We start from the raw sequence: 23,016 nt of genomic DNA on the forward strand, positions 1-23,016 counted from the left end.
CCTTCGGTCGCAGGGTGAACCCCCCGTCTGAGTTATGTTGCATGCTCAAGGGCGGACCGGGATCTCCCTCCCGGGGGAACACAGCCGCTGGCTCCCTTCGGTCGCAGCAGGAGCCCTCCATCCGATGCATCAAACCGTTCCTCGAATCTTCTTGCCTATTCTGCATCTGATGGGGCTCTCCCTTCCGGTGCAGCAGACCCACGGCTCCCTTCGGTCGCAGGGTGAACCCCCCGTCTGAGTTATGTTGCATGCTCAAGGGCGGATAGGGTTCTCTCTCCCGGGGGAATAGAGCTGCTGGCTCCCTTCGGTCGCAGTGAGAGCCCTCCATCAGACGCATCAAGCCATGCCTCGCATCGCAAGGGGGACTCGCCTTTCCGGTGCAGCAGAGCCGCAGCTCCCTTCGGACGCAGCAAAAGTCCCTCCAACAGTCGTATTCTAGTTAGCGTCAATCAGGGCTCTCCCCTCCGGGGCAGCACTCCTGCTGCAGAGTTGCGAACCCCCTACGGAGGCTGGGAGAACCCTCAGAGGCAAAAAACCGTGCCTCCATAAACCCGCAATGGGGGACTCCCCCTTCCGGTGCAGCAGAGCCGCAGCTCCCTTCGGATGCAGCGGGAGTCCCTCCAACAGTCGCGTCTCTTTGCCTTCTCAGCATCGGACTAGGGCTCCTCTTCCGGTGCAGCAGACCCACAGCTCCCTTCGGTCGCAGTGTGAACCCCCCGTCCGAGTTATGTTGCATACTCTATGGCGGCCAGGGATCTCCCTCCCGATGGGATACAGTCGCTGGCTCCCTTCAGTCGCAGTGAGAGCCCTCCATCAGATGCAACAAACCGCGCCTCGTACTCAGCCGCAAGAGGGACTCTCCCTTCCGGTGCAGCAGAGCCGCAGCTCCCTTCGGAGGCAGCAAGAGTCCCTCATTTCTTGATATCTGGCATTGTGCTCCTCCCATAAGCGGCATGGAGGGCTCGCTGGTAAGACGTTGCGAGCCGCAGCTCTCGTCGAACACTGCACGGGCTCTCCAGGTCGCTCTGCATTTTCTTCCCAACACGCATATTTTGGGGGGCAACTAAATTTTATCTCTCTGGCTGCTGTCCTATGGCTTTAAGCTTCTTTTGGGGAGTTATTTGGGTTCGGGCTATGCTCCGGGCCCGGACCCCTCCCCCAGGACAGCACGCCAAAATATGCCTACTATTTGCCTTCAGATTAGATGTAAGGGTGAACTCGTGAAATGTGGTTTTATTAACAAAGTTCGGGAGAAGCACGATCAGATAATCATCCAATTTGGTACAGGTGCATCTCGTTTAGCTAATCATCTTATAGCACGCACGCGTATATATATCCAGTCTTCCTACCTCCTGTCCCACGACAGTTTTTCGGCAACCCTCCTCCACCCCAACTCCTCACTTCTAATCTATTTATCCCAAATTGGGATAGGGGGAGTTATTTGGGTTCGGGCTATGCTCCGGGCCTGGACCCCTCCCCCAGGACAGCACGCCAAAATATGCCTACTATTTGCCTTCAGATTAGATGTAAGGGTGAACTCGTGAACTTTCTAGCTTAGACTTTCTTTGAATTGACAGCCCCTGGTTACTATTCACTTTTATTCTAATGTAAAAAAAAAAAAAGTCATTTTTCAGTGAACCGTCATTTAAATTTCACATAAAACATGACATATGTTAACTTTTTTCATCTCCAGTCATCAGATTTTGTCATCATCCTGAATCAGAGGAGAGCTGTGGATGCTTTTAGTAAAGGGGGGAATCTTACTCTTGGAGGAAACTGCACTGTGGCTGTTGGGCCTCTTGGCAGGTAAGCAAGATAATGTAACAGTGTTGTAACAAATTCTGTTGCCAGGGGGCAGAAGAGAGGCAATAACATAGAATAAAGTTCTGGAAGCCTGGGAGCTTTGAGCAAATGTCCACTGTGTTGTAATATGAAGTGACAGTTTTATTACTAAAGTGTTTTCTTTCTTTTTTAAAAAAAAAAATCTGGATGCATCTGTGTCAATTGGCTGACTTTTGGTTAAAATCAAAGTTTATGACTTAAGAGAGAAAGGTTTGATTTATGTTCAGCAATTGATATTACTGTAAGAGCTGCCATGGCTATGTGGGCATGAATGAGAAAAGGATTGTGCAGTCCTTGAGCTTCATTATGTTCCATTTATTTGGAAACAGACAGTTGAAGCCCATTTCTTTGGAGAGAGTTTTTAAAGTGTTAATATACAGTAGGTAATGGAGGGCTTTAAGATATAAATGAGCTGTCTATAGTTTTGGTGCATTTATGAATGGCAATGAAGGAAAACCTTTTCGTCTTGCTGAAAGCTATATATAAAATCAACAGAATATAAAAGCCATCGACTTTATCACATTCACAAGGTACCCATTTTCTCTGATATGTTTATACAAAAAATTTATAGTTGTCAGCTGCCAGCCTAAGCTTTCACCTACAACACAGTCATTCATAATTTGACAAGCATGAGCCTGTGTGGAAAATGCTGCGTGAATTATAGATAATGACAGGTGTCCATACTGTACATTAGGAGCCATTGAAAGTGCTAGTTTAAATGACAGCTGCATTGTTCTAAGGTGAATCAGTGATTGGATTCTGCTGTGCTTGTGTGGAAAGTTCTTTTTTTTTATTCTCACTTTAATTGTTGTTTATGGATCTTGCCGGAATAGAGCTGCAAGCAGTGTTGTCCTGAATGGTTGCCTGCTTCACTACAGTAGCTTTGAACGCTAGGACTGAAGATCCCACTTAATGTGGATGTTTGATTTGTTGGCTTAGATTAGATCGGGTTTGGGTGTGCTTTGGCAGCAATGACTGCAGGGTGTGTTTGCTCTTTTGAAATTAGTTATTTTTGGAACCGAACCTTCTTACCACCTACTATAGGACATTTTATATAAATGTCACATCTCATTATTTTAAGAAAATCAACATTTGCATCAAAATCAATGTTTTGTTCTTTTTTAGAACAAAGTTCCATTGTCCACTTAATAACTTGGACATCTTATAAACATTTTAAAGGGGTTCATGTGGTTTATTTTAGAAATAAATAAATGTATGGAATACTGTTTCTTTGGAATAATACTTTTTACAACTGAAAATAATTTATTTGGTTCGTAAAATTATTTTATTGAAATTTAAGCTAATTTGGCCTTTCCTTTGGCTTGACCTTCACAGATTTTGAATAAATGCAGCCTTGGAGCCTTTTTTTTTATTTATTTAAATAATTGAAACTATTATACAAAAAATATTGAATGTATTCCTTTAAATGAGGATTCCCAACGAATACCCGTTGTTATTGCACTGAAAAATTCATAATCAAAACAAAACATAATCGATTTCACTATGAGCTTTGTGTAGTGTTTATTCCTTGCATATATACAAGTGTGACTAAGAATCTCTGGCAGGAATTTGGAGGCAGATGTGGCGTTTCGCAGTACAGCGGCTGTCTACTCGTACTGCAAATCTCGTGGTCTTTATGCTGGAGTGTCCCTTGTTGGTTCCTACCTCATCGAACGCAAAGAAGCCAACCGAAAGTAAGCATGTTACAGGTTAAAGAGTTTAAATGTTGCATTAAAGCCCTCGGGCACTGATGTTACCTCACATGCTGTTTTCATTGTTACAATTTCAGTATCTAATGTGGGCTTTACTTTTGATTAGGTTTTATGGCCAAGACATTCGTGCTTCTGCTATTCTCAATGGAGATGTGGAACCCCCGCCTGAAGCATATGATTTGTACACCATTTTGCAGGACTACACAGAGAAATACACTAGTGACTGGCAGAACAAATACATGCAAGGCTCAAGCAAGGTCACTGTATGTGTACTACTGACATCTTTGAAACCAAAGCTTACTGAGCTACATGCTATGCTACTCATAATTTTGTAGCACTATATAAAAATTTGCCATTAAAGTTAGTAAATTCATTAACTAACAATAATGAACAATGAGCAATACATCTGTTACAGTATTTATTAATCATAGTTAACATTACAGTGGTTTAAAAACAGTTTTGCTACTTTTTTGAAAAAAACTGCAAGACATCAATGAAATGTATAACTATAAAATAATGTATAATATATTTACATTAAAACTTACAGTTTAACTTCAATGGGTACATTTACAATGAATACATACAAAAATAGTGATAGAGTGGCATTTAACCAAATACTTCCCTTTTACTAAATATTTTTCAATGTGTTAAAAAGATATGAAAGGCACTCAAACCATGAATATGGTTTCTTATTTAATCTTGTCATTTACATGAACTGTGTCTAGAGTGAATTCCAAACATTTTATCAAATTTAGAAGAAATTTTGACATTGTTTTTTTTTATTTTTTATTTTTTTTCAAGATCATAGTGTAAAGCAATGAAGGATTTAATGAAAACATTTCCAAATAGAATGGAAATATTCTGACATTTACTGTACACCACTCATTCACATCAACAAATTAGCAGAAAAATAAGTATTCCTCTCCCATTCAGTTACTCGTTTCCTCCGAAAATAAGTTGCATGCTGAAATATCACATTAATTTGACTGTCACTCATCTTTTCAAGATTAGATAAAGTTACTACAACAAAGTTACTATAGCCTCATTGTACTTGATAGGATTTTCATTCACACTATTTTCCACTTAAGTCTTTTTCTCAGTCAGATTTGCAAATTGTTTGACTTATTTTGTTCATTTGAGTCTGAGATAGTGGAAACAGGAGTTCTTATAGTGGCAAACGTTAAAAGTACACATAAAGAAAGCATGAGAGCTATAATCTGTTGACAAAACTATTCAGCACATTAGAAGTTGATTGTAATTTTCATTTGATGGCTGCTATAAATCAAACTACTATAAAACACTAGATGACAGTAATATAGGCTTTCCACTGTGGTCTCATGAAATCAAAATATCTCATCATAGATAAAATATAAATATTAAATATAAATATAAATATTTTATAGCAAGTATAAAATTCTTTGTGTTCTCAAGATTATAAATCCAAATGAAGCAAAATGAATAGTTACGGTGCATATAATGTTTTGAGATCTCATAGTTCTGCATGTGTAGGGTACAATATGAAATGTTCTGCATGTTTAGCTTATACTTCAATTCAGTTAATATTTAAGGTGCAAACAGAGTTAACATACTGATTTATATTTACAAAAAAGAGGTTTAATTGTTCTTTCTTGACTTAAACTAATGTAATTATGGTAATGTAATTATTATTTTTAAGGCATCAGTGGTGGTATCTGTTTATAAAGTTCTCTGGGTGAGAGACAAGCCTGTTGATGTATTTCGGCGTGTCTTTGTTTTCACAGACGAGTTCAGCTCCAGTTAGACCAAGGCCTCCCTCGCAGAGAGCTGCCTCCTCTTTTTACACACCCAAGGCACAGGGTAAGTGACCCCTTCAATGCTCACACCATTCATCTTTTAGAGCAGAAATGACTGACTGAACGTGTGTTGTTGTAATATTGGAGGAAAGTTGCTAAAGATGTTTGTGTTGATAAAAAGTCATATTTTCACAGCTTCTCCAGCTGCGAAGCCAGTTCTGTATCCAAGCTTAAACAACTGGGATACTGAAAGCTCAGGTGAGTACTTTTATTTATTTATTTTTAATATTATTATTATTATTATTTTAGTCATATGCAAGTCCTTAAGAAAATATCATTCAAAGGTTTCTGTCAAGAACGAAATGTTTTGTGTATTTCTGTTAACACAAGCCTCCCACACAGCTAATGAAACCATGAGAAGTCTTTAAGTATGTTTTTCCCTCCTTTAACGGAATTATGCTTTATTGTTGAAAAAGACACTTCACACCTGCGACTATGGTAATAAACTAACCGAGGAGGAATTTACTGTATGTTTTGTATCCCACCCTGCGTGTTCAAGCACATTATCAAGCCGAATATCCAAACAAAAGGGTTTATTCCTAAAATGACAATGTGGTCATGCATTTCACTTGACACTGATAAATTATAAAGTGGATTAAAACAGCTAGATTAGCAACGGCTAATTGAATAGCAGACATGCACAAGAAGAAACACCCAGTGCTGTGTGGGATCCTTTCATTATTCTGCTCAGCCTTCATAGGATGATTTGTGCTATCGTCAGTTCAACTCCACTAACAGTCTCATTTATTTTCACTAGGTTCCTAAAGGCCCACGTTTAAAGTTAAAGTAAAAGATTGGCCGTTTTCCCATCTTCCTGCACTCTGAAAGAGCCTTGATTCTCTTTGCCATGTCACAAGTCTGCTATGCAGCAAACACATTCTTTCCCACAGCGAAATGTCATAATCATCCATGCGGGGAGAGCTTTTAAAGGCCACTTGCTCTGTGTGTGTTTGTGAATTGATTCTGGACTGGTGGAGTTTGTCACATACACACCCAAGAATAAAAATATTTAGCAGCCTCCCTTTCTTTTAAATAGAAAAAACTTGGAGGAGGCGTTTTTCTTGGATCTCCACAAGTCCATTTTATTGTCAGTTACAGTTTCATTTTATTGTCTTTAAAGGTGCTGTAGGGAACTTTTGTAAAAAAAAATATTTTTTACATATTTATTAAACCTGTCATTATGTCCTGACAATAGAATATGAGACAGATAATCTGTGAAAAAAATCAAGCTCCTCTGGCTCCTCCCAGTGCTCCTATTGCCATTTGCAGAAACTCCATCGCTCCCGGTAAAAAATAACCAATCAGAGCTGCGGTCCGTAACTTTGTTTGTGTTCAAAATGTAGAAAAATGTATATAATAAGCGAGTACACCATGAATCCATTTTCCAAACCGTGTTTTTAGCTTGTCCTGAATCACTAGGGTACACCTATAATAAGTGTTTATATTCGGACTATTTTAGATTGCTTCGGGGATACCGCGGCGGACCCAGTACCTTTGTGATTCTTCATAGACATAAACAGAGAGAAGTAGTTCCGGCTACAATGTTCTTCCGCAAGACGCAAGCAGTTCTGTTTATTAACCGCTAGAGCGTCAAAAGTTCCCTACCGCAGCTTTAATTGATGATGGCTAGTCTTTCTAGTGTATGAAGCCTTTTAAAAGTATGTATTCCAGTCTTTTCAACAGTAAAAAGTCATTTGTTTCAGGTATTGAGCTATGCTGGTCGTGTTGAAAAGAATAGCTCGATAGAAAAGTTTATTGCAGTTTTTTTGTGGTACGTAGCCTTTTATTGTGTTTTATTTAAAATGTTTTGGTTGTGACGCTGACTATTCAGATTAATAACTGAGGGCTATAACTTCAGTATACAATTGTTCCAGTCCATCGTGGCCATAGCAAGCTTGAGGGAAAACTGTTTGAATATACTTGTATGTGTTTATGATTGTGTCAGTGGTCTTCTTGCGTCATTCGTGGTCAGAAAGAAACCCCATAAGAATATAACAGGTTTGCCTACAGAACATTGCATCTCCCTTTTAGAAGACCATGTTAAGAGGTTGTTTTAGTTTCTGGTGTCCCTGACTTGCGAACTCTGTCATACGAATGAGGATTTGGAAAAAGACTGACAGCCCAAATTATAATTAATATAAATTCTTGAATGCATGGATGCCAACTGTGCCACAAAAAATGTTTTTAATTACTTAAATGAGTGATACTTTATTCACTTGCACATTAATTCAAACAGTAATTCCTTGTCAAAGTGCACGCAAGTCGACTCATTGAAAATACAGTAGCTCAAATTAGATTGAAAACTAAATTGATATGTGCATTTTAATATCATCTGCACTTCTCGCACTCAAAACGGCAGACTGAAGCTTGCGTTATTAGAATGATTAGCTGATATCCTTCATTTCCCATGTTTACGCTTTAATTAATTTAGATGCTATTATGGTGCATTTATTCGTTATTTTTAACTCTGTTGATTCATGTGTGTAAATGAAGTTAATTGATTGAAATGTGCGCATGCCTCAGCATGATTCAGACAGTTATAGACTGCTGTAGACAAGGTTTCATTGTTCGTGTCTCCTTCAGGTGGGAATAGGTTTCCAATTCCCCTCTCTGATGCTTAATTACCGGATTTTGTCAAATTACATGTTAATATTCTACTAGTTGATAACAGTCATTCTAAATCAAACATTGCCTGGCAACCTAAATATTATGTGTCGAGTTTCAACTGTCAACTGCATAAGAAACCAAACCATCGGCCAACAGCAATCTTTTGGCCAGAGCTGGATGTGTAAAAGAGCCTGGTGAGCTATACAGGGACTAGATATTGTTAACCAACTACTTTACATGCTTTTCAACATATATTTAAGTAGCCTACAAAGAGATCTTATGCATTGCAATCCTTTAATTTGTAATATTTGCCCTGTTTGTGTGCCGCGTTGCGTCCCTGTGTTTAATAAGAAGCCTGTACGCTCTTTAAATGACAAAGAAAAAACATTGCGCCAGACTTAAAACCAGGTTTGAGTTGGTCTATGGCGTAGTCTATTTTCAGCTCCTTAAAATAGCAATGCGTCAGCAATGCGCCTGAACACACGCACAAATGAGTGCAAATGCATTTGCTAACTAAACGACTTCGCGCTGGACGGGAAAATGTGAACGGCGCCGAACTGAAACTAGCAAACACACTTGCGCTGTGCCTTGCATCGCATTGCGTCGGGTGTTTTATAGGGCCCAAAGTGTTTATACAGTGTTGCTGTTGTCCGGCTGGTTGAAATGATGAAGAAAGAAAAAGTGTTTACACTAAGTGAATTACATACAAATATCTAACTTTTAAATTGTGCATGCATAGTAAAAGGATAATACAGCTACAATGAGATTTCTGTTATCATTTACTCTCCCTTATATAATTTTATAATTTCTGGTCACTTATATCCAGTGTTGACATTCATTGTATTGACTGTTTCACAGAAGATACAGGTTAGGAAAAAAATGATTTTTTTTTTTTTGGATAGAATTGGATTTTAACATTGGGGAAAAACACTAATGAAATGGTTTGGAGTAAATGACTTGTTTTGTGTTACTTGAAAGACTCCATCATAATATGATAAAGCTGACTACAGTCGTTCGATGATGAGTCAAGGAGATACTTATCTGTATTGTTACAAGCTGCAAAACAATCTCCTTGGATGTGTGTTCACAGTGCTTGTTGTTTTACTGGCAGACATTTCTCTCTCCCCAATTATCATGATATCATTTGTGAAAAATGTGACCTGGAAAACTCTCACTCCTCACTGTTTCATTAACACTCCTTCCCCTGAAGATCATTATAACTGTAAATAATATTTAGATGGATCCCTGGCCTTAGGAAAATGTGGTTAGAGAGCCACCCTGATTTCTAAAGACTTTTCGTCTCTAAAGGGAAACTTTTTTTGAGGTTTGGATTTGTTAAGTGTAATGGCACGTTGAGCAGCTATTGTACAGGTTTCTCTGATCCCGATTTTCCTCCGGAATGAAAAGTGAATCCAGGTTGTCTGTTGTTAATCAGGTCTTTGGTATTCCACCATAACCAGGTGCCAGTGATTTATCCATGGTTACATTAATTGGATTTGGTCACTGTATACCTGATAGGGCTTAGCTAACCCTCCAATCTGAGATTTATAGCAGCGGAGAGGAGAAATAGCAGGCTCTCCTTCCTGTCATGAGCTGTCACTTTTTCAGGTATTGCGTGTGCAAGTAGAAAACCGCATAGCTCAGATGTCACCACTCTGCCAAAATACACAGCCCTTCCAGATCTGAAGAAACTCTCTGGATTGTATTGCTGTCTTGCGTGCGGCTTGTCATGTCTTGCACTTGTGGTAGCGGGAATGAACATTATGTTGAACGGATGCAGTTATTTTAGGATACAAGTCAAAAGCATTTAGTATGAAAAACGACTTGACAGAAGCTTTTGGCTAGGCCTGAGGTTTATTTGGAGTCAGGAGATTTCAGAGCAGGTGCCAACGGTGTGAAACCACATTCCACTTCTGTCTGATTCCATGCTCCTCTCTTGTATGTCTTCACTGATGAAAACCCCTTGCCAGCCATTTTGCCAGCAAATTTAATCGTATCATTCGGTGAAGCTTGGTGCCTGTTGAATGTCGCTCTGCTTATATTGATACATGAATGAAAGACTGAAACCACATCGGAAAGCTGGGATTCAAAATCTGTTTTAAAATATAGAGTTGTGTCATATATCTGCGTGAAACTGATTATAGACAAGAAAAATGTTGTCTGGGGACTTTTTGTCCATCGGTTGTTGGATCTGAATGCAAGCTTGCAGTCGATTGTAAATAAGGGATGAGGTTTATTCAGATGAATTATTGGAAAAGTCCGATATACGTAACAGAACGATTAGGTAATTACATTTTACATTTGTAGTTTTGTGTGTTTTTGCAATCCAGGTAAATTCGTAGCAGCCCACCAAATTTACATACAGTACTTCCAGCAAAGGCATAGGGGGAGCATGGGAATTTCAGAAGTGATGGGGACAGAAATGTCAATTTTTTTTTCTTTTTTTTCGTAAGAAATCAAGTACACTGTTGGACAACTGTTGTTTTTTCTTGTATTTTCCTAATGACAATTTTATGATTGGTTTATACTACAAAAACTTTTTTCCTTTATCACAGATTAAGGCAGAAATATGTTATATTTTCTATAGGTTACCGTAATAAATTATGTCAATTAGCACCAAATTATTCAATATACATTATTTGTTTATTACCTGGAGATGACTTTATGAAAAAAACACATAAACCATATAATGTCGCAATCATGTGTTTATTTTCTTCATGTTTCTTCAGTCAAATCATTTGTGCTTTTTATGCTCAGCTGCAGTCATCAGTACATCAGAATGAATTTGAATCTATTTCAAGATAAGAACGTACATAGTTGCTTCCAAACTCTGGACTAGTCTATTTGTAGGACAGGTCTTTTTTTTCCTTTTCTTTTTTTTAAGACCTCTAAAGGAAAGGGGAAACAAACGCTTAGTGTAAATCTTTCAATTACACTAACAAAGTGTATTTATTACTGCTTGATGTGTTAAAACACATAGTCAAGAATTTCAGTAATTGAAGATTCAAATTTGCTGTTTGTTAACCTGACACAGAGAGATGATTGCACAGTTGTTTATATCTTCAGGTGTTGATAGACAAATAAAGAAAAGGGTTTTGCCAATGGCTAACAGATTCTATCTGCAGATGTTAATATGCACCATCTATTAGAGTATGAGTATGAGCTCAATGTACTGTAGGTTTGAGAGAGAGAGCGTCAATTAACTGAGCCAAAGTTGGGCTTATCTATTTTAAGAGTACATACTGCTCTCTAGTGTTGAGATTTTGTTATTACAGTTTTATATACCATCATAGGCACGTTTATAATTCATTTTTAATTTTAATATAATTCATTTTTATTCAGTGTTAATGTCACTCTATGTATGTGCAACATTTAAACTTTTACCCGTAATTATTTATCAAACTATCGTGCAAATAAGGAAAAGCACAAGAAATGCATCATACAATAGCTCTATTCATATTACATATTGTTCCAAAGCAGTGCGGAAATACCATTCAGGATCAATTGTAAATAAATCAAATAAATTTCAAAAGTAAAGAAGTTCCAAAGCAAATGCACACTACATGTTAATACCGATTTTTTAAAAAGTATTATTTAATTTAATTTAATTTAATTTAATACATCAATGAATGTTTTACTAAATATTTTATTATCTTTAATAATGTGCTGTCAGTGTTGTTTTAATGTCCCTGAGATACTTTATAGTTTTTATTATTATTTTGATTCATTTTAATTTTAAAGTTTTTGTATTTTTTATAGTTTTTAGTATTATTATCATTGTTTAATTTTATATATGCTGTATAGTTTTTATTAATGTTTTCAGTTTAAATTTTAGTTGTTTAAGTACAAGTTAATTAAATTAAAATGAGAAATGTTGCCTTGGCAACTAGCTGAAATAAAACATTTTTTATATATTTTTATTAGTGGTGGGCCGTTATCGACGTTAACGTGCTTGCGTTAACGCGAGACTCTTATCGGGCGATTAAAAAAATATCGCCGTTAATCTATTCTCAAAGTTAGGTTGGGAGCTGGGTCTATACTAAGCAAGCTATGATGACTTTGACCTTGATATTTTATATAACCGACTGGTTGAGACCAGCCTAACGGATAGCAACACTGAACCGAGCTCTCTTCTGCGAAGTTCTCCTCAAAGTCCCTCCTGCACCGGAACGAACAAATACCAATCGCAGTTTGAAACAAACTACAAGATGTGAAAGAGCCCGATTCAGTACTCGCGGTGTTCTGGTGTTCAGGGCTCACGCATAGAAAGGCGTCTCGAGACGCTAAAAATAAGCGTTTTCAAGTGTTTTGATCGATCATCGAATTTGCTTATTTTTGCTCTAGTGCCGACAAATACATACGAAATATGTCAAAATGTCCACCTTGGAAATTATGCTCGAAAAAACAGTCAGTTATTTCTTAAGTGAAAGTAAACAGCTGAGGAAAAATGGGATGTGTATTATATTGGATGCATTCATCTTCTCTTAAAGGGACCGCACCTAATTGAGCTACTGGCTGCTGTAATGTTAATCCAAGAAAATGAAAATCAGAATCAGAAAGAGCTTTTATTGCCAAGTATGCTTACGCATACAAGGAATTTGTGTTAGTGACATAAGCTTCCAGTACACAGAGACAACAACACACAGAAAAAAAAAAAAAAAAAAAATAGATGTACAAATTGGCAAATAAATAAGTGTATAAACAATTGTGCAATAAATGATAATGGAATAGGATTGAGTGAGATGCAGGAATGTTCTAGGATGGAGGGTTAACAAATAAATATAAGGATATTGCACGTTTATAAGCATAAGTAGGGAACATTTAACTGTTCATGAGGTAGATTGCCTGGGGGAAGAAACTGTTCTTGTGCCTTGCTGTTCTGGTGTTTGCGGCTCTGAGGCGCCGGCCAGATGGCAAAAGTTCAAAGATGGGGTGACTTGGATGTGAGGGATCCAGAGTGATTTTCTGAGCCCTTTTCCTCACTCTGGATGTATACAGTTCTTGAAGGGTGGGCAGGGGAGCACCAATAATCCTTTCAGCAGTCCGAACAGTTCTCTGTAGTCTTCTGATGTCTGATTTTGTTGCTGAACCAAACCAGACAGTTATTGAAGTACAGAGGACAGACTCAATGTCGGCTGAGTAGAACTGTTTTAGCAGCTCCTGTGGCAGGTTAAACTTCCTCAGCTGGCGAAGGAAATACAACCTTTGCTGGGCCTTTTTAACAATGGAGTCAATGTGATTGTCCCACTTCAGGTCCTGAGAGATGGCGGTTCCCAGGAATCTGAATGACTCCACTGCAGTCACAGGGCTGTTCATGATGGTGAGTGGGGAAAGTGCAGGTGGGTTTCTCCTAAAGTCCACGATCATCTCCACTGTTTTGAGCGTGTTCAGCTCCAGGTTGTTAAGACTGCACCAGACAGCCAGCTGCTCAACCTCTTGTCTGTAAGCAGACTCATCACCGTCCTGGATGAGGCCGATGACTGTAGTGTCGTCTGCAAACTTTAGGAGCTTGACAGAGGGGTCTTTAGAGGTGCAGTCGTTGGTGTACAGGGAGAAGAGCAGAGGGGAGAGAACAGATCCTTGAGGGGCACCAGTGTTGGTGGAGCAGCTGTTTGATGTGTATTTCCCCAGTCTCACTAACTGTTGCCTATCTGTCAGAAAGCTGGTGATCCACTGACAGATAGAGCTAGGAACAGAGAGCTGGGTCAGTTTGGTCTGGAGGGCTGTTGGGATGATGGTGTTGAATGCCGAACTAAAGTCCACAAATAGGATCCTCACATAAGTCCCTGTTTTGTCCAGATGTTGCAGGATGAAGTGCAATCCCATGTTGATTGCATCATCCACGGACCTGTTTGCTCGGTAAGCAAACTGGAGGGGGTCCAGTAAGGGTCCAGTGATGTCCTTCAGATAAGCCAGAACCAGTTTTTCAAACGACTTCATGACGACACACGTTAGAGCCACAGGTCTGTAGTCGTTAAGTTCTGCTATCTTGGGTTTCTTTTGGATGGGGATGATGGTGGAGCGTTTGAAGCAGGAAGGCACTTCACACAACTCCAGGGATCTGTTGAAGATCTGTGAAAAGATGTGGGCCAGCTGGTCAGCACAGATTTTCAGACAGGCTGGTGTAACACCATCTGGGCCTGGTGCTTTTCTTCTTTTGTTCTTCTTGAAGACCTGGCGCACATCATCTTCACAGATTTGAAGAGCAGGAGGTGTGGAGGGTGGGATTGCAGGATGGGATTGCAGAAATGAAAATCACTCACTGCTCTTGACAACTTTGTAGTTTTAACAGTCAAACCAAAAATTGTTCAGACACCAGATATATTTTATATATATATAGCAAAACTGTAATAATGTGAGAAATGTTGAAGGTGTCTGAATAAATGTAGCTTTGATTGTATATATTTTATTTTTACATTGAAGACTATCCAGTGCTTTTTTACATTTAATTATTTAGTTTCTGTACCTTGACACCTACAAACTTGAAAAAACCTTAAACATTGTGTAAATAGCACAAATAAATAAAAATAAACGAACATACAAATTAGACAATTTCAAACAGGGACCACTGGTACAACCTTCACCGGGTCCCCACTTGTGCAATGTGAAATTAGTTTACAGCTTTTTCAAGCAGTTTGTGATGCATTTTGGAAACAGGAGATGTTCATTTCTAATGCACCATCTAGCTTGATAAACCCCTTCTCAAAGACTTACTGTTTGTCAATTTGATTTGGGTAACACATATTCTGAATGCCTTCGGCAGAATTCGAATGAGCCATTTTAATCTAGATTAATCTCAGATCAAGATCACAGTGAGATTAATCTAGAATCTAGATCTAGATCTAGATTCTAGATTAAAAAAATTAATCTATGCCCACCTCTAATTTTTATATATGTTCTTATAGTTTCAGTTTCAGTTTATTAGTAATAATAATATTGTGTGAAATTACCATTTGGGAATCATTCTGTATATTATTATGCTTTAAATGACCTAGAATTAAATGCTTCAATAACAAATAACTTTTTTAAAAGTCTATTTTTAATTAGTATTTTTATGCATGTATTTATATATTTTATATACATTTATAAACGTTTTACTAATTTTTTTTCGGTCTTGAAAAAAAATTACAGTTTGGGCATCATTCTGTATGTTACTAAGCTTTACATTTTCTTGATTTGTAGTTAGAATTACACTTTCAAAAATGCTCCAATAACTAAAGTGTTTCCAACCAAACGATCTCTCCTCTCTAATGTGTTCTAGATCAAGCGTCAGGTGGCACTTTAGTGGTCACAGCTGTGCATCCGTTCACCGGTCAGCAGCCTGGAGATCTGAGCTTTGTTGCAGGAGATCGTATCACTGTTATCACCAAAACCGACTCGCAGTATGACTGGTGGGAAGGAGAACTAAGAGGGCAGGTTGGGATCTTCCCAGCTAATTTTGTGTCTTATAGCTGAAAGTGCTTAAAACGGTGACAAATGATGTCTGGCATTGAAGGCTCCTGTTCTTTTGCACAGTTTGAAATGACGTTTATGATAAAGGTGTTTATATTTAGGAGCACTTGGGGTCAGTATTCCTCTTAAAGGCTGTATTAAGGGATGACAAGGGGTGTGTTTTCAATGTGACCAGCAATGGTTAAATATATTCTTCATTTCGCTTTGGCCGTTCAGTTATTGGTATGTGGGTTGACTGCTAAAGGGTTCCCATTTTGTTAGTTATTAGTCCATTTTTAGTTATGCTATGGTTTAGAACCAAACTTGAATGCAATTATGCTTTTTTATGTGTACACAAAGACACAGAGTGACACTGTGGTATATGAAATGAAGTTACTCCATGTGTGAAATATGATAGCACAATGATTTGCCATCTGTAAAAACACAGTGGTGTGCCATTTTTTATTATTATCTCATAATAACTGCACAGCTGATGCGAACAAATGTTAATACAAATTAATAATCTACATTGTTCAAAACAAGCCTTATTTATAGTTTTCTGAACTATTAACTTTTATTTATCCTTACATATGTCTTGTACTGTTGCTCGTGGGGGAAAAAAAGAAGTTTTTAAAGAAGTTTTTGAATGGTTTCTTTCATTGCTTTCATTTATTGCCGTTTGCACAAAAGAATGATTGTTTTCCCACTGGTTTTAAATGAAATTTACTGTATATCAGTTCAAATAAAGATTATTTCCTACATTTTTAACATAATTTGTCTGTATTGCTGGTTTAAGACTTGATTTTTCTTATTGTAATATAAATGAGTAATGAGTTAAAATAGATCACATTGACACTTGCTCAAACTGAATGTAATATAATGAATGGTAGTTTATGAGTTGCAACATTCCTTGCCCACAAGGTGTCATACAAACTAGTTTCTGCACTGCTGTTAAAAAATCTCTTTAAATAAGCAAGTTATAATATCCCCAAATTTTTGTGAAGGTAAAGATTGTACTTTGAAGTACAGCAAAAAGATTAGATCTTCAATTTGTCAATAAACCTAAAACAAAAATAAAAAAGCAGAAAACATAAAAATGTGTTTTTGAACTGAAGAAATCCTATATATATATATATATATATATATATATATATATATATATATATATATATATATATACATTTTTTTTTTTTTTACAGTAGCAGCACTGAATGATTCCAGCATTAAATGAAATCTTTTTAGATATTCCAGTATAATAATAATCCATAAGTAAAACTCCTTATTAACCTAGCTAAACCCCCATTACATAGTACAACTCCTTGACATATATTTTGAAAATACATTTGAAATGGTGACATCCCAATCATAGGCCCTCACTTTTAATTGATTGTCATAAAAAAGACATTAAAAGAAATAAAAATGAAATGGAAAAAGTCAATTTCTGCTTTGTTCCTCATGTTGATCATCCTGAGAGGGGGCTGCTTTCCACTTGGTTCTTCGTGTTCTTCTCCTGTGTAGGCTTCATAGGCCAACTTATATAAAAAATACAAATAAAATTATAGTCTATAATACATCTAATTGTACATACACTTTGTCTTAAAATATTGATTATTTGGCTGCGGCTAACCAGCATTTCTATCTTTAAACAAGTAGCTATCATTTGATTGTATGATACAGATGGCATGCTGATGAAAAGAATGCTGTCATGGCATGATGTACACAGATAAACTTTACACACTAGTTTACAACACAAGTCTGACAAATTGTCCCATTGACCTCCCTGGAATTCAAAATATTCCAAACATCCATATATTTGTTTTGCCTGATACATTTGAATATTTATTTAAATAATATATGTGATTGCATATATTGCAAGATATATTAAATCTTTATTTTTATTTTTTTATATTTGCATATATATGTTTTTTTTTTTTCATGTGATGTATCTCACCGTGCATGGAGCGGGAGCTTCAGTCTGGGCTGTTTCTTACAGTCTTGTACAGTGTCTGGTAAAGGGATGCCACTGGTCTCTGGAAGAAGCAGGCACAGGGCTGCACCGATGATCGGCCCACTGCTGTAACAGATCATTGCTGGTAGAGGGATCCCTCCGTCGGGGGTCACCACAGCATTTATAATACAGGCCGCTCGGTAACAAAGACTAACCAGGCCGACACACTTCTGCCTGCATAGTGTAAAATATTGTGTTAGTGAGAAAGAGATCTAACAGAAATCTCTCTTAGACCATGATCTGTCTTGTGATAAATGGGATAAGCTCAGATTTAGAGAAAACAAAGTGTGATAATATCATATCAAGTAACTTTTCTACCAACTCAGTTTCAGTGTTGGTGTAAAATTGTGTGCAACAACTACTTATCAGTACATTCAGATTAAGTGTGGGAACATTGCATCACGCATTGTCTATTACTGTACTGTTAGCTTACATACTTAGTACTGCAACTGCACACAATGTTATGTAACAGTAAGTGTTTTATCATCTCTACAATGATCCAGCATATTTATTGTCTACCTGCACGAATGTCTTCCACTGTGGATCAATAATGCGCATACATTTTAAAATATTTTTTGAAAAGTGAGTTGTGATATACTTTTTGAAATGTTAAAATTACTCCGTATTACACTTGATTTCACACAAACAAAGATGCTTTCTAGTCATCTGACCCTGCACATTTTATGACTGACAGATCAACACGGTTGAACTCTAAGGTGTGTTTTGAACTTGGAGACTAGTTATCTAATTATCTGACTAATAATGTGTTTTATCAGGTAGGCCTGTTTAGAGACTGTGTACCGTATTACAGTTGGGAACAGCTCAATCCCATAGAGCATGGAGACACAGTAGGTGTACTGCATACACAGCTTGCCCATCAGTGCCAGGGTCATAACAAGAGCAGGCACGTCTGTTTGGAAAGAGAGAAGATTACAAACCATTAGCTGTTAGAGAGATATTCTTCAAATGAAAATACACCTATGTAACTCACATCTAAACAATATCAGACCATGATCAATCATGTGCTCAGGTACTGTATTTCAATGACTGTGTCCCTCACCGCAGAACTTGGAAACAAGGAGGGACAACATACAGGAAATGCCACTGAGGAACAGCGACCCCATGCAGAACGGCCTGCGGCCCCAACGCTTCAACAGAAATGGAAGCAGTAAAGAGGGAGCCTCTGAAAGCCCAGAGAAAAACTGAGCCAGATAGATATTTACACCGAAACTTCCCACACTGAAACAGATCCCATAATAGGTGAGAGCAGATGCAAAACTGTAAAAAAAAAAAAAAAAAAAAAGACACATTAAAACAATATTTTTTTGGTAGGTCCATATAAGCAGCAAACTGTTTAGATAAAAAAAAATTATATGAATTTGCTCAGATATTGCCAATAGATACAGAGGAAATAAGTGTCTCCAACTTGAGAGGACGAGCTTGCCACTGGGTGGGTGTGTGTGTGTGTGTGTGTGTGTGTGTGTGTGTGTGTGTGTGTGTGTGTGTGTGTGTATGTATATTTATGTTCAGTTTATGTTCAGTTATTTCACTTTAATAGCCTGGAAAAGGACCTGCACATTGACATTAAAGTAAAATGACTCAACCTAAGCATAGGAGCTTGATAAAAATCCTAATTTTAGATGAAAATTTCAGATGGCACTTAGAGGCTTTTGCATCTGAACTCTTCATATATATATATATAAAACAGACCCTCTAAGTTACATCATTCAGACAAGCTTATTTATTTATTTTATTTTGAGCTTTGAAAACTCAAGTAATACATTCCTTAAGGTGCAACCTCCCTTTGTGTCACATACTTGCAACAAAAAAAAATACTGCACATACATTCAAAAGAACCTTCAAAAAGTGAGAATATATATATATATATGTATATGTATGTATGTATATATATATATATATATATATATATATATATATATATATATAAAACTTGTTAAACTTCCCTACCCAATGTAACTCATGATAAACAGACGCAGGAGTATAGTGGGTGATGTAAAGGTGGCAACATTAGACTCCGTTTTAGTTGAGGTCTTCTCTGAGAGTGGCTTCTGGATCTCATTGTCCACGGAATCCAGAAGCTGTTAATGAAGGAATCTACAATTTAAGTTAGCACAAAGCATGGTGAAATGGCATGTCTCTCCACTTTCCACAAACATTTGAGCAATTCTAGAGTATGATTTTGCGTCTTACAAGACCCAAGTAGTGCCTGTCCTCAGGACTTCTGCTCTGATAGCCCTCTAGTGTTTTCATCCTCTTATTTAGAAGCAGCCATCTGGGCGATTCTGGAAGAAAGCTAATTATTGCAAGAAAAATAAATAAGTAAATCAATCAATCAATAAAAAAAAAAAAAAAAAAAAAAAAAAAAACATACTTTATCATGCATTGAAAATTGTCTTTGTTCCTCTTACAAATAAAGAGGTAGAAAGAGGATCTGAGGGATGCCCAGTGCCAGATGAAACTGCATCCAACCACTGACCAAGAAAGCTATGGCAGGCAATCCCATCATTCCCAGACTGAAGATGAAGGAAAACTGGGTGGGTGGCCATATACGATATTTGGGCAGGCTCCATTCAACACCTGCGAATTCAGAAGCACTTTTAAATTAATTTATTATGATTATAAACTAATTTGTTACATTCTAAAATGAATCTTTGTTGTGTGTGTGTGTGTGCATATATATATATATATATATATATATATATATATATATATATATATATATATATATATATATATATATATATATATATAAAATAAAAATAAATGTATGCATTTAGCAGACTTACAGTGCATTCAGACTATCAATTTTTACACATATATATATATATATATATATATATATATATATATATATATATATATATATATATATATACACACCGTATTTTTCGGACTATAAGTCGCACCTGAGTATAAGTCGCATCAGTCCAAAAATACGTCATGACGAGGAAAAAAAAACATAAGTCACATATATTTAGAACCAAGCACCAAGAGAAAACATTACCGTCTACAGGGCGCTATATGCTGCTTAGTGTAGACAACAGGAGCACTGATAGTCCGGAAATATATATATATATATGTTTGTGTGTGTGTGTGTGTGTGTGTGTGTGTGTGTGTGCTCTACGTATAAGAAAACAACTGCCTTGCTACTAAAATAGTTTATTAGTTGTTTTTAGTTTTAATACAGAACAAGAAGACACGCATAATCGTAACTGTACCTAAACTGTAGGAGCAGATGTGGATGGCACAGCAGGCTGCTCCACTGATGCCGCGCGCAGTCAAGTACACGGGCACATACGGCAGAAATGCCACTACAAGAGTAGCAACTGCGTGGACCGCTGAGCAGCAGACCAGAAGGAATTTCTTCCCATACCTTTTCAGAGGATGAAGATATAGCTATTACTCTTTAGTCGCAAAAAAAAGTCTGACGTCGAAAACAGAAAAGGGGAAGTATAGGCTACAAACTTGTCAGATACAGCGCCACTGAACACCGAGCCGACCAGTAAACCGGTCATGTACGTCGCTTGCCCGTGAGCAAAACGATTCGCCTCGTGACACTCGAGGCTCTGCTGAGAAATAGAAACAGTGTGTAATGCACTGAATATGTGGTGGGCTTTAAATAGACTATATGTTGTGCAATATTTGTTACTCACAGTGAGTTCGCTGTGATTGCCCGTCCAACTTGTTGAGCTGTTGAAACTGAAAATATTAGTGTCCACTGTTTGGTTCATAGATTTGCTCGCTATATTCTCACTGCAAGGCAGAATGTGTAACGTAAAGATATCCACGAAAAATGTAAAGGCTGTGAAAAAGGTCGGCAAAGAAAGGATTAAATAGACATGTCTTTGTAATGGACCAACAAACTGACGAAATGCGCCGTCCGTCTTCATTTCGCCTGTAAGTTGTGGACTATCCCTACGTAAACTTGTGCTAAGAAGGAGCACTGATCTTTCACTGAGGTTTAATTTTTTTTACGTGTTTCTGCCATCACGTCTGGGACTTTTGAAGACGTCTTCTCTCCACCGTCAGTTTGTCTTCGTGTAAATATCATAGTCGTTGGTTTGGACTCCTGAAGTTCGAGTCTGACACTGGTGACGCGAAGGAGTCAAAGCAGCCACTGTCACACTTCGGCTACTAGTTTACCAGAGGGCGAATTAGGCTACATTTTCAAAAAGTATTCTGCAGCCGAAGTTAAATAAAACAATATAATAAAAAATACTCGCTGTCCGCTTGATTCACATTTTACGTCAAAACATACATAGGCTATATGTACAATACATGGTATTTTGTTTGAAGTGTCATTGCACCACGTAATAAATGAACATACTGGGTCCAGAGGAAAACCTGACAAAATTAGGTAAAAGTAGTCTACATTATATTACATTAATTATTACATTACATTATATTTTAATATGATTTCTGTAGGTTGTTTACCTCACAAGGTGTTAAATAGTATTAGCATTCAGAGAAATTCATTGCATTACAGGAAATATAATGATTCTACAGATGAATCACAGATCAAAAGTCAACCACAAATCCTGCATTTAGTTAGCAACTCATCACCTACTTGCTAGTGAGTGGGTGCATATACTGTAAATAAATGGCTTACACTGCTGGTCAAAAGTTGGGGATCAGTATAAGATTTTGAATGTGTTTTAAAGAAGTCTTTTACATTTATTTGACCAAAAATGCTGAAAAACAGTAATATTGTAAAATATTATTAAATATATTTTTATATTATAAAAAATATTATTACCATTTAAAATATTTCACACAAATTACCTTCTGCCCATATGCAAAGTCTAATAATCAATTCTTGTCTCCATTTGGAGGATGTTTGGTTTGGTCTGAGCACTTAAGTGAATGCTGGAAGAAGATCGGTCAGTGTGGAGTGTGTTTATATCTTTTAGTCTTAGATTTATCTTTGATATTTGATGTCTTTGTATTGATTTGATTTGAGATCTCTGAATTGTGTAATGGCATAATACATATTTACCTGGCTGATAATAAATTGTTACATTTGTACTCTGAAATTATTTTCTCATGCAGATTAAGTGAAGGCATGTTTCCACAAATCTGCATCCAGGTACATACTAGATCTCAGGTTAGATGGAGCATGGGGCACATCAGGTGAGATATCGACTTTAATTAAGTTGTTAAGCAGTTGCAGATGCTACTGGAGTAGTGAGCATATTCGGCATACTTCGTATAGCCATAACCTCTGGTTATTGTCTTATCTTTATTCAAGTTTTTATATTGTTAGATTAACTATTGAGAGCTAGATAAAACACAATTGAAATATTAGCATTTCATAGACCTCTGATAATTGTTTGAGCTTTAACTCAAAAGTTGTTAAAGTTGATACATGGTGAGTAGGGGGCTAAACAAAACCACATCATTTTAACATATCCTTGCTGACTAAAAGCATTACTTTCTTTAATAAATAAATAAATAAATAAAATAGGAAAATAATTACTGACCACAAACTTTTGAACGGTAGTGTATATTGTTAAATGATTCCTATTTTGAATAAATGCAGTTCTATTAAACTTTTTATTCATAA

General features: G+C 37.1%; 2 protein-coding genes across 6 annotated transcripts in view; one reads left to right on the forward strand and one right to left on the reverse strand.

The window, feature by feature from the left end:
• The window catches only part of LOC128031695 (SH3 domain-containing YSC84-like protein 1), a 36,162-nt gene extending 13,640 nt beyond the window's left edge, over positions 1-22,522 (forward strand). The window contains exons 5-10 of one of the 5 annotated variants that reach the window (XM_052620048.1): positions 1,694-1,806; positions 3,408-3,536; positions 3,661-3,817; positions 5,315-5,390; positions 5,522-5,584; positions 22,503-22,522. In XM_052620048.1, coding sequence (XP_052476008.1) covers positions 1,694-1,806; positions 3,408-3,536; positions 3,661-3,817; positions 5,315-5,390; positions 5,522-5,584; positions 22,503-22,507 — 543 coding nt within the window. In that variant the 3' untranslated portion in view covers positions 22,508-22,522. Of the gene's footprint in view, positions 1-1,693; positions 1,807-3,407; positions 3,537-3,660; positions 3,818-5,314; positions 5,391-5,521; positions 5,585-6,143; positions 6,383-15,254; positions 16,198-22,502 lie in introns of those variants that run through there. The other 4 variants (XM_052620046.1, XM_052620043.1, XM_052620044.1 and 1 more) reach the window with 4 other exon arrangements.
• Positions 16,614-21,506, reverse strand: LOC128031693 (solute carrier family 22 member 13-like). Its single transcript, XM_052620042.1, has 10 exons — positions 21,107-21,506; positions 20,919-21,022; positions 20,672-20,826; positions 19,862-20,030; positions 19,644-19,746; positions 19,401-19,531; positions 18,493-18,710; positions 18,234-18,342; positions 17,376-17,606; positions 16,614-16,956 (listed from the first exon to the last, which is right to left on the reverse strand). The coding sequence occupies exons 1-10, from the start codon at positions 21,341-21,343 to the stop codon at positions 16,887-16,889; spliced, it is 1,527 nt and encodes a 508-aa protein (XP_052476002.1). The 5' UTR covers positions 21,344-21,506; the 3' UTR covers positions 16,614-16,886.
• Positions 22,523-23,016: the final 494 nt, after the last annotated feature.

Source organism: Carassius gibelio, chromosome A17, assembly GCF_023724105.1.
Source record: "Carassius gibelio isolate Cgi1373 ecotype wild population from Czech Republic chromosome A17, carGib1.2-hapl.c, whole genome shotgun sequence".
Lineage (NCBI taxonomy): Eukaryota > Metazoa > Chordata > Actinopteri > Cypriniformes > Cyprinidae > Carassius > Carassius gibelio.

What these genes read in the sequence shown, in the direction of transcription:
- LOC128031693 (XM_052620042.1), bottom strand. Translation starts at nt 21,343, where the DNA reads ATGAAGACGGACGGCGCATTTCGTCAGTTTGTTGGTCCATTACAAAGA. An exon ending in AGTGGCGCTGTATCTGACAA is followed by an intron (nt 20,827 to 20,918) that starts GTTTGTAGCCTA and finishes TCCTCTGAAAAG; the next exon opens with GTATGGGAAGAAATTCCTTC. An exon ending in ACAGGCACTACTTGGGTCTT is followed by an intron (nt 19,532 to 19,643) that starts GTAAGACGCAAA and finishes CTTCATTAACAG; the next exon opens with CTTCTGGATTCCGTGGACAA.